The sequence below is a fragment of the Elephantulus edwardii genome, unplaced genomic scaffold (genome assembly GCF_000299155.1).
Source record: "Elephantulus edwardii isolate Elephantulus edwardi_28Jun2011 unplaced genomic scaffold, EleEdw1.0 scaffold00083, whole genome shotgun sequence".
NCBI classification, from domain to species: Eukaryota; Metazoa; Chordata; class Mammalia; order Macroscelidea; family Macroscelididae; genus Elephantulus; species Elephantulus edwardii.
Window position 1 is genome coordinate 3,026,120 of NW_006399833.1, and position 12,209 is coordinate 3,038,328.

At 35.3% G+C, this 12,209-nt stretch overlaps 1 protein-coding gene across 1 annotated transcript; it reads right to left on the minus strand.

Annotated features, from left to right (window-relative positions):
• Positions 1-2,165: 2,165 nt before the first annotated feature.
• LOC102856333 (nuclear pore glycoprotein p62-like) lies at positions 2,166-11,707 on the minus strand. Its single transcript, XM_006889944.1, has 6 exons — positions 11,573-11,707; positions 8,652-8,701; positions 8,374-8,508; positions 7,004-7,115; positions 3,237-3,342; positions 2,166-2,296 (listed from the first exon to the last, which is right to left on the minus strand). Exons 1-6 carry the CDS (start codon positions 11,702-11,704, stop codon positions 2,166-2,168), a joined length of 666 nt encoding a protein of 221 aa, XP_006890006.1. The 5' UTR covers positions 11,705-11,707.
• Between the last annotated feature and the right edge of the window lie 502 nt (positions 11,708-12,209).

Genomic DNA, 12,209 nt, shown 5'->3' on the forward strand with positions numbered 1-12,209 from the left:
TACCTTAAATCTATAGAAAAGTTGAGAGAATAGTAAAAACCAGACACTTGAGTACTGTTTACCTAGATTCACTCAGCGTTAACATTTTACCACAAATTTCTCTCTCTTCATTAATGATTTTGACTAAAACACTTAGATGTAAACAATAAAAGTGTTGTCAGGTGCTCTTGAATTGACTACAAACCATAGCAACCCTATGAACAAGAGATTGAAACCCTGCCCTGTCCTTTGCCATCGTTACAATCTCTGCGGTGCCCAAGCTCATTGTTCTAGGCACCGTGTCAATCCATCATCTCCTTGAGGGTCTTCCTCTCTTTTGCTGACCTTTGACTTTTCTGAGCATAAGGTCTGACAACATGCCCAAAGTATGAGAGACCAGTCCATCATTCTTGTCTCCAAGGAACACGCCGGTCACACTACTTTCATCAAGCTAGATTTGTTTGTTCTTTTGGCAGTCCCCGGTTTATGCAATACTCCTCACTGTGACACTTTAATCTAGTGTGCATCTTGTAAGAATAAGGGTAATTTTCAGTATCATGGAATTCCTTTATATCATTTAAGAGATCACTCATTCGCTGTTGTTGAGTCAGTTCCAATTCAAAGAGACTCTTCACTGGATTTCTGAGACTGTAAATTACAACGGGAAGGGGCTGCCCATCTTTATACCACAGAGCCGTCTGTGGACTTGAACTGCTGGAGACTCAGAGTCTTTGAGTTATCAATGCAATTCACTATGGACTACACTACTAGAGTTCCCTATTCGATATATAAATTTAGCTCATTGCCATCACGTCAGAACCAACTATAGCTGACCCACCAGTGACGCTGTAGATTACATAGGATTAGGTTGTTCATCCATCTTTCTTCTGAGGAGCTACTGGTGAATTTGGGTGAACAAAGTAGCTTCCTATAGACTATGCTCTTTATTTAATATATGTTGTTGTGTATCATTGAGTTGGACTTGACCCACAGTTCTAGCAAGTTTTCAGAGGCAGCTCTAGCAAGTTTTCAGAGGCAGTTACTGGAATGTGAGGAGACTGCCTTTCCTTCTCCAAAGGAGCAGGTGCTGGATTTGAAGACTGTGCCTTCTGGATTGCAGCACAGCTTCTTAAAACTAGGTCACCAGAAGCTGTGCTGCAATCCCTAAGGCTTAATATATAGTGCATATTAAATTTCTCAAGGTCTTCTAAGTAGTATTTTTGTTGTTGTTTTACATGATAGATTTGAGTGCTTTATCTCTTTACATCTATGACAAAAAGCAGAAGTTCCTTTTATGCTTTTTTAAATTTTCCATGACATTTTAAAGCATCTAACTGTATAATATTTCATATAGAATGTCTGATTATATTATTAAATTCAGGTTAAACAGTTTTAGAAACAATAACATATGACACTGTATATCACATCAGACCAGAGGGCATACAGTGCAAAATTCTCTAATAGTGATGTTAAGTTTTATCACATAATTAAAGCACATACCAGACAGTTCTCGTATAAAGGTATATTTCTTTTTTTGTCACCAGTAGATAATCCATGGGTTTTTACTTTTGAGACAAGTAAATATTCTGTCTCTCAACAATTTTTCAATGGCGCTAGTCATTTATGACCTCTGTCTGAATCAGTTACTAAGCTGGAGCTGCATAATAGAATTTTCTTGTTGAATCATACACATAAAATGGGTGGATTTTATGGAATGTAAATTAGATCTCAATAAAACTTTTAAAAAAACCCTATTCAGTCTGGTCCCATTTTATGCTAGATTATTTTTTTCTGCCAATAAATGACTGACAGCAGAAATATTTTCTAAATTAGATAGAGTTTTCAAGGTGAGAGCAAACTTTAGGAAGTGTTCTGTTGAGGTTTTAAAAAATGGTGGTTTTCTATCGTTCCATCTACAGTCATAGTTGACATATCTCTCTAAAGACTTTCTCTGTACTTCCTTATGCTCTCTATATATCTCAAACTTCACTGTAGACTCATGTGAAGATTTTTCCCTTCCACTCAATATATTATAATCCTTTGTTGTCATTTTTATTATCATTATTTGATCCTCAAACCATCCTAATTTGTCCAGTGTGAGATCTCTCAAGAATAGCCTTGTGTCCTGATATGGCCTCAGCACTTGTGAATAATCCTGTCTTCTGGCACAGAAGTTTCAAGTTTACCTATTCCTTTCCCTGCATAAGATCGGAGATAAAATATTTCTCTAAGAAGTCTTGGTTCTTTTTAGAGGTATGGTATTTAGAAAGCGAGAGCTGGGTGCTGGATGTGCTTATTCCTACTGGGGTGGCTGCCACTGTTTCAGAACAAGGAAACAGGAATTTATATGAATATTCTAATTTATACTAAAAATATAAAAGAATATTTTTAGTGAACATCTTGGTTTCTATTATAACATGAGTATTAATATAGTTATTAACTTATTTTATCCTACTATAAGTGGCATCCATTTCCTAAACAACATGCCTCTGGAAACTCAATGAACTTCGATAGTAATAGAAAGGCTTCAGGCCTTTTGTTCATAGGGTTGCTATGAGGTGTGCTCAACTCGAAGGCAATCAACAACAACATATAAAAATAGTAGGAATACTGCTATTATAATTCTGAAAATAACAATAAATTAAGAAAGCCTAAGATTTCTTTGCAGTTTTCTTATCCTTAGGACACATCTTAGCAAGGAAGTACTGACAAAACCACAATGTTCCCAAGCTGTATGAAGTGCATGATTATATTTGCTAAACAGGTTTATTTGATTTTAGTTTGTGTTCGATTTTGGAATTTCTTTTTCCTCCTCATCTTCCTTTGGGCTTAGTTCTAACTTTTGCATATATGAAACATTTTCATGGTCCAAAACTTAAAAAACTATATAAAAGGTATATTTAAAGAAGTCTTGCTTCTTTCACCTCATTCCTATGAATCCTCTTTGTTTTCATTAGGTTCTACTTTATCCTTCCTGTGCTTCTTTTAAGGAGTCCTGATGACATACTGTGTCATGTGTTTTACTGCAAACTCAAAGGTTATAAGTTCAAATCCACTCGGTGCTCCTTGGTAAGAAGATAGGTAGTTTCCTCCCATAAAGATTGATACCCTTGGAAACATGATGGAGGGTCCTTATGAGTCATTCTTCAGAACAAATGTAGACATACCAGGAGGTGAACAAAACCTCTAACTAATCTGGTTCTTATTTGTGATTGTAATCATGAAGCATAGAACTTGACTTATAGCACATTTCCTACTTGTAATACCTATAGCTTGGTACACAAGCAAACTCCCACCTGAATTATGATCAATCCGATGCAGAGAATCCATGTGAGCATTCAGAATTTTGCAGACCTGCTGGAGCTAAAAACATACACAAGACCTTTATTTTTTATTGGATGTGGTAATCAAACAACAAAAAGAAATGAAAATTCTGGTTAAAAATGGATGGAAATTGTATGAAATATTCATGTGTTTTTTAAATTTTGCCATTTCCACATATTGTTTCAGTATAATTAGTATCAAATTGCTAGGAATTAAATTCCTACAATTCAATAAGAAACTCACTACTAAAGCATAGAAATAAAGGACATTAAAAGACACATAACAAAAAAATAGTACTATTAAATACATTACTTTTTGAAAACTAAACTAGTTCTTAAAATGGTAATACTTAGTTGTCAAATGTGTCAAGATATTAATTTTAATAATATATACTAAAAGTCTTAATGGGCTTTGGTGGCCTAGTGGTAAGAAGATGTGCTGCAATCCCAAAGGCAAGTGGTTTGAATCTACCAGTTGCTCGCTGGGAGAATGATGGGTAATCTCCTCCCATGTGATGTACTGTCTCTGAAAACCTGCTGGAGGGTCAGCTATGTGTTGGTTCATACTCAACAGTACATAACAAAAGAGACCTAACAGGCATTCATAACTTTTGACTCAATATATTCTACTTGTAGGAACCTATAGAGCATATAACAAAATCCAAACATAAACAGTCATTGCAGTGGTATTTTTATAATAGCAAAAAATTGGAAACAATAGTCTCTACTATTAAAAATTTTTCAAAAATGAGGGTAAAGTGATTTCCAATGAAATACAGTCATTAAAACGCATGTTTTCAAAGAATGGTTAGAAAGTTGAGAAAAGACCATGCAAGAATGTTAAATAAAGATAGAAAATAAAACTCTGTATGGGTATATGGGTTACTAATGCTATTTTAAAAACAATAAGTTTATAAACATAGCAAAAATACTAGGAGGAATTACATCAATATATTAATACCACCACCACTCATTGCCATTGAGTTTGTTCCAACTCATAGCAGGTTTCTGAGGCTGTAAATCTTTACAGGAGGAGATTCTTCCTCTTTGTCTGATGAAGTGGCTAGTGGATTTGAACTGGAAAAACCACAATAGGATTAGGAGCCCTATATATTACCACTAAGTTACCAGGACTCCGTATATTAGCAAGGAAATAGTAATACAGATGTTTGAATTTTCTTTACAGATGCCTGAATTTTCAGAATTGTCTATACTGAATAGGTGTTTGTGGTAAATAAAATACTAAGTGTTAAAAAGTTTTACAACATTTTGAACAAATAACCTAACAAAGTCCAGGATAGTTTGAACAGAAGAGAATGATAATGTTAACATACTTAGTAGAATGGTGAGTAATTAGAGAATGCAATAAATTTAGGTATTTTAGAATAACAAAGAGAAACACAATTTATGGTAGGAACAATATGTTTGTTAGAAATTTGAGTGACTATCTTAACATGTATTTGCTTAATAAAAACTTAAATAAAAATGTTCAATATTAGGTAGTTTCTCCTCTTCCCAACTCTAAAAAAGAAGGGGCCAAAATGGGTAAATCCCATTACAATGAAAACTGGTATAAACAGCTGCTATTTTTCTGGCCTAGGATATGTTCCACAGTAAGGAATCTCTGTTGATCTAGTTCAATAAATTTTCTACAAAAATATTATTGTTCAGCAGATGCTTTCTGATTCCTTTTCAATAATTTATGCTGAAAATAGAGCTGAGTTGTAGAAGATGTCTTTTGTCCTGCCACCAAGCAGCAATTAGTCTTTAATTCTCTCATCTCAAACAGCCCAATCACCCTTGCCAAGGAAAACATAGCCAAAAATATTCCAACTATTCACTATTGAAAGATACTAAAACAATCCAGGACTAAATGGAGAAAAATGGTATGGAAAGGATTAAAGTCTCATTTTACTATGTGCAGCACATTTTATTATTTTAATTATCAGCTTCACGTGTAATCCTACATATGCCTATTTATGTATCAAAACTCCATTACAAGAGGATAATTCTGAATTTTGGAATCACAATGTTGTGGTGATTAGGTGCCTTGGAGTCGGTTCTGACTCACAGAAACTCCATGTGATAGAGTAGAATTGCCCCATATGGTTTTCTTGCCTGTGATTTTAATGAAATTAGGTCACCAGGTCTTTTGCCATGGAGTAACTGTCAAGCTTTCAATTATCAGCTAAGTGTTTAACTCTTGTACCACCAAGGCTCCTTTGAAATCACAACAGTGATATAACATTTTATTAAAAAGAAAATATCTGATTTATCAACTCTTGATGAAATCAGGAAACAAAGGAAGATGGTGATATAGGTAATCCCAAATGAATTCATATTTGGATTTGTTCTGTATGTCATGCTGTTTCTTTAGAATTATAAAAGTTGGTAACAGATACACAGATGAAGAATAGTTTGTATAATTGGACTAGGATTTTCACTAAGAAATAGGAATTTATGTTCCTATCCAATTATCACCAACTAACAGAAAGTACAAATTCAAAAACAAACGCAAGTAGTCCCTAAAAAATTAACACTCAGGAATATTTTTTAAGGATAACTGGCTGCCACAATGGGAGATTCCATTTAGCTGTTAAGACAATAGGAAGGCAGAGGAGAATTGCTTTTAATTATACTAGAGAGAAAAAAAATAGAAAAATATATTTTAAGTCTCAAATTGCCTACTAAACTTTTTAGCTATAACCTATTTATAAATTAAGAATTGCCAGAATATTCCTAAAAAACTCATACATTTATTTAAGAATGTAGATAAATGTGTAAAAGTAAGAATGAACTTGATTTGCATGTGGGTATCTAGCTGTCTTAGGTGGGTAGGTGTTGAAAATGGTTTGTACTTTACTAACTTAAAGCTTGGTGGTTCCAAATCACTCAGCAGTGCCACCGAAAACAGGTCTATTTATGAAAAGATTACAGACAAGAAAATCCTATGGAGCTATTCTAGTCTGTAATGCACGGGATAATCATGAGTTGAACTAGTCTAATAGCAATGTAGTCGTTCAAATCAGCCAGTGGCACTGCAGAAGAAAGGCCTGGATATCTGCTTTTCATACAGAGTACAGCCAAGAAAACCCAACAGAGGACTTCTTAGCACATAGGGTCACCCCTGTATGTCAGAATTTACTCTGGCAACAGGTTTGGTTTTGGTTAAGTACAGGGACATATTTGAGAATGTAAAAACCAGGAAGCTTAAGAGGGAAGTTTTGGGAGGCAAGAGTAATATTTTATCCTCTTAGGAATAACCACAAACACACAAAAATTTACAACCTTTTCTGCCTCTAAATATTTCTTACCCCACTAAACCTACCCAAGGTCTTTACACCTCTAGTGGCAGGTAAAGAACCCAGGAGCACTAATTTAATATTAAATTTCTGTTTTCTAAATACATAAGATTGTTGTTGTACACTTTCAAGTCAGAACTGACCCGTAGCTGAGCCTCCTGTTGGTTCAGAGGTAGTAAATCACAAGAGAGCAGATTGCCCAGCCTTCTCCAGGGAGCAGCTGGTAGATTCAAACTGCATGCTTTAGGGATTGCAGCACAGCTTCTTACCACTAGAATAGGACAGGTTTCAGATCTCTTGTTCATAGGGTCGCTATGAGCAGTACTTGACTTGAAAGCACCTAACAACAACAACAACAACAACAACAACAACAACAAATATATAAAGCAGTAAACTCACCGGGTCAGTATTATCAGCAGGACTTTGAAATGTGTTCAAATGCTCAATAATGTCCTTGAGATCCTGGGCCATTTGTTTCAACTGAGTATCTATATTTTCTGCTAATTTGTAACTGAAAGGGCAGGGAAAACGAAGATTAACAAGAAATGGGTTTTCCCCCTATATAGTAAAAAAAAAATGGTTTTCACATATTGCTACTGGTATTCAAGGAGGACACTGCCAACTGGATTTGTCCGAAATCTAATTTCTTTTTGGGTCTGAAGAGGGATGATGCACAATTTTGTAGATCAAGTATTTGTGACCCTATTATTACCATAATATAAAATTATTCCACAGGTGAAGGGTTTTATCTATCTTGTCACTTTTACAAACATCTATTTACTCAGTGGTTAATGTTCTAAGGAATTCTGAAGCAAAAGACCAAAATAAACCCACAGGATGCTAAAATGTGTAAGAAAAGTCACTTGACGTTTAACAGTATTCATTAAGAGATCTTCAATGAATTTGACTACACACATATTCAAGGTAAATTCTCATATAAATATACTCCACCTTTCAACAAAAGACATTCTGAAAAAGAACCTTCACAATAAAGGTAGACAAATCTATTAGGTTCAGAAAGGTTGCAGAAAATTCTCAAGATTTTTATTCAAACTTTCCTTCTATCATTCCTTACTATTTACACACACACACACAACCTTAATATTTATGAAAATTAAAGTTATTAGAAGCTTTCTGAACAGTAATATCCATAAAGATTTCAATATACAATTAGATTTACTAATAACTATTAACTGCCTTTCTATTCTAAAAAACTTAGAACCAGTTACCTAAATGGTGAAAATTCCAATATAATATACATATGACTACAAAAGAGTGAATGGAAAGGAAGTAATGTCTCAAAGATTTCTTCAAACTCCAGAAAGATGCTCATTGCTAACACTGTGACTCCATATGGCTCAGAGAAAAAAGATGCATACACAGAAAATAAAGGAAGAAAAGAAAGATTCAGAAAGGCTAAAATACACAGAAGCAGAAACAGAACTACAATTAGTAAAGGTTAGCCATACTTTTCACATTTAATATCCCTACAAAAAATACAGTCTTAACTCATGACATGAACTATTGATAGAGTAGGTCTGGGTTAGGGTCAATCTTGTTTAGGTCTGTAGCATATTACACTGCTAAACAGTGTCTCTGGCAGTTCATATTCACCAGTGGTTCTATGGGAAAAAGATGGACAGTATCTTCCCATTAAGATCATTAAGTAAAGAAGTACATGTTTTATTCCATGCCTTCCAATTCAATTTTTTTCTTTTTCAGTACTGTCATAGGAACTAAGTCTCATCCATCTTGTTTCAGTTACTCACGTCCTATCCCGCTCCTCATCTGCATATTGCAGATAGGCAGGCTCACTCTGATCTTTCACAGACTCCTCTAATGGGATCAACAAATCTTCTAGTTCATTCTGTTGTGACAGGATAAAATCCAATTCTTGTTCCAACCTGAATAAACCAAGTCACCAGAAGAACTGATGAAAGAAACTTGAGAGTGACAAAATGAGTGTCAATAAACTACAGCAAAGGTTGGGGTGAGGTGGAGAATGAACAGAGTTTGCTAATCTTTCATCCTAAAAAATAATTTCTACCTTTTCTGTTCCTTTTTCATTTTCTCCACTTCTCCATGTAAAGTAATAATCTACAGAGAAGAAGAAAAACATAGTAATAAAAATCTGTAAAATATCATTATTTTGGAACAGCATAAATTCTGTTAAATATGCTTCAAATATGAAAGATTCTCCAGTACGAGGCACTTAATATCCTAGTAAAATAGTTTTAAGGTTGCTAACCAGAACTGGAATTTCAAAAACCCCACCAAACCTCATTCAAACACTAATAAAAACAACAATGGCGACACTGAAGTTCAACAAGACAGTAAACAACAAATGCTGGTGAGGATGTAGAGAGACTGGATGTCACATACACGGCTAGGGGGAATGTAAAATGGTGAAACCACTATGGAAAGCAGTTTGGCACTCCCTTAAGAAGTTGGAAATGTAAATAGCATTTGATCTAGAAATTTCACTTCTAGGCATATATCCCAAAGATATAAGAGCTGTGTCATGAACTGATACATGCACATGCATATTCACATAATATGACAGCAATAAGAGGAAAATAACCCAAGTGTACATCAATGGATGAACTGATAAAAGAATTTTGGTACATTCACACTACCTGGGATGTGCTTACCAGGCTATGCCAAGAAAGCTGGAAGCCTAGGCCAACTGACTAGAAAAGAGCCATATTCATTTCCATTAAAAAAAATCTGATCCCATAGAATGTTGGAAATTAACAAATTATATTAGTAATAACACATACTGGTAAAATCTTGCTGAAGATTATTTAAAAACAGCTAGAACAGTACATCAACAGAGAATTGCCAGAAATTCAAGCTGGATTTAGAGGAGGTAGTGCCACTAGAAATATCAGTGCTGATGTCAGATACATCTTGGCTGAAAGCAGAGAATACCAGAAGGATATCTATGTTTTACTGAATGTGTAAAGGTATTTGTGTGGATTGCTAATCTTGAGACAAATGGGAATCCCAGAACACTTATTGTGCTCATGTGAAACATACACCTAGACCAAGAGGCAGTTGTGTGAACAGAAAAAGGAAGCACTGCATGGTTTAAAATCAAGAAAGATACGCATCAGGGCTATATCCTTTCTCCATACCTATTTAATCTGTATGCCGAACAAATCATTTGAGAAGCTGGACTTTATGAAGAGGAATGTGGCAATAGGGTTGGAGGAAGACTCATCAATAACTTGTGTTATGCAGATGACACAACCTTGCTTGCTGAAAGTAAAGTGACTTGATTACATCTCAACATCAAGAAAACAAAAAGTGGGCCAATAAGCAACATCATGATAGGAAGACAAAACATAAATTGTTAATAATTTCACCCTACTTGAATCCACAATCAACACATAGCAGTTGAGAAATCAAGACATGTTGCATTTGGGAAATATGCTGTCAAGAACCTCTCCAAAGTGCTGAAGACCAATGATGTCAGTTTGAAGGTTAAGCTGTATCTAATCCAAGCCATGGTCTTTTCAATTATTTGCTATGCATGTGAATGCTGGACAGTGAATAAGGATGACAAAGAATTGATGCCTTTGCGTTATACTGGAGAAGAATACTGAATATACCACAAACTGCCAAAAGAACAAATATGTCTTGGAGAAAGTATAACCAGGGTGGTCCTTGTAAAGCAAGGATGGGGAAACTTTGTCTCACATACTTTGGGAATATAGTTAAGAAGGGCCAGTTTTTGAGAAAGGATGATGGAGAGTTAGTGTAAGAGAGGAAGACCCTCAACAAGATGGATTGAAATAGTCACTGTAACAATGGACTCCAGTATATGAGATATCATGAGAATAGCACAGGATAGGGTTGAGTTCATATCTGCTGTTCATAAGGTCGTTATGAGTCATAGGAGACTCAAGAGGACATAACAACAGCAAGGATGAATCAAGAGGGCATTATGCTGAGTGACATAATCAGTGACAAAAGGGCAATTATTGTATTTTTAAAAGCTAAGGAAAGGATTCAAAAGCTAAGGAAAGGTTTGCAAATAAAATCATTCCTGGATAGTTATCAGGTATAAGAAAGGAGAGAGTGGGGACCAAAAATCAGTAGATAGATAACAGGTACCTATTAAGATGGGTAAAGGGAAAATCAATATTTAATAAAGAGATGATTAGCACAGTATCACTAAGGAAAGGTATAAAGAGTACAGAGAGGTATAGAAGGACTAAAGGAAATCAGAATTACAAAGAGGAAACAGGAAAGGTACAATTACATTGTGGGCAATGAACTTAATATTACATATAAAAATGTGTATAAACAACTTGAATCTAAAAGAAATTTGCTTTGGAAACCTTCATACAAATCACAATATAAATAAATAAGATCAGTATAAAATAAAAAAAATTTAAAAAAGAAATTGCCATTCAACATATATCTATTTGTGTTCATCTAAAAATACTTGTACATTATGTTGAGTGAAATAGCTCAGCCAGAAAAAGACAAATACTACAGAAAAAGACTAATATTTTATAACGACTGTTATAAAATAAGACTGACATGGGGGGTTAGATGGAGAATAGGAAATGAGTGGACAGATAATGAACACAGCAACAGAACAGATGAGGCATTGTATATGGTAACAGTCTGGAACAAGAGGTTAAGTACATTGCAAAGTGGACTGGGGGAGTGGAAAGGGAAGTGGAGGGAGGAAAATGTGCAACAATGAATGAATGAAAACCCAATCTTTCTGTAAACTTTCATCAAAATCACAATTGTTTTGTGCCATAGAGTCAGAATTGACCCATAGCTGTCCTCTGGTGGGTTTTCAGAGGCAGTGAATTGCACAGGAGGAGATTGCCCATCCTTCTCCCACAGAGCAGCTGGTGGCCTTGAACCACACAATAAAAAGTAAAAAAAAACCAACAAACAACTACCTTGTACAACGCAGGTAGAATACAGAGACTATCTTCTCACCTTCTCACCATTCTCAAGCAATGTACGGTCCCATGCATTCACCTGTGTAGCCTGGTGAAGAAAATATTTCTCATGATCCTCCAGGTCAAGGCTCCACTTGTCTATCAGACCATCCAACATACCATATGTCATCTTAGGAGTTAAAAGTGAACTAAAAAAGAAAAGGGTACAGAGAACTGTGTGACTACACAGTGGGATCTGGAGAAGAAAAATGCATGTAAGAAATATTTCAGACCTTCTCCTCAACAAAATTACTATAAATAGTGAAAAAATTGCTCAAAAGAACTTATGAAATCTTGAAACAAAAGTCCGTGTCATTTGAGCCACAACTGTATGCTCCTTTGCTCACACCACCGGCCACCTTAACTCAGTGTATATCAAGATAATGTAAAAAATCATAAAGACGATTAGTGGAGCTTAACAGTTGATTGTTTACTACTCGCCTGTCAGTTTGCCCTATTATGGTGGCTTCTGTAGTGTTATAATACTGGAATTCATGCCACCAGTGCTCTGGTGGCCTAGTGGCAAGAAGCTGCACTGTAATCCTGAAGGCACCAGGTTCTAGTCCACCAGTCGCTTCATGGGAGGATGAGCACTCTTCCCCCATGTGATTTATTGCCTCTGGAAACCTGCTTGA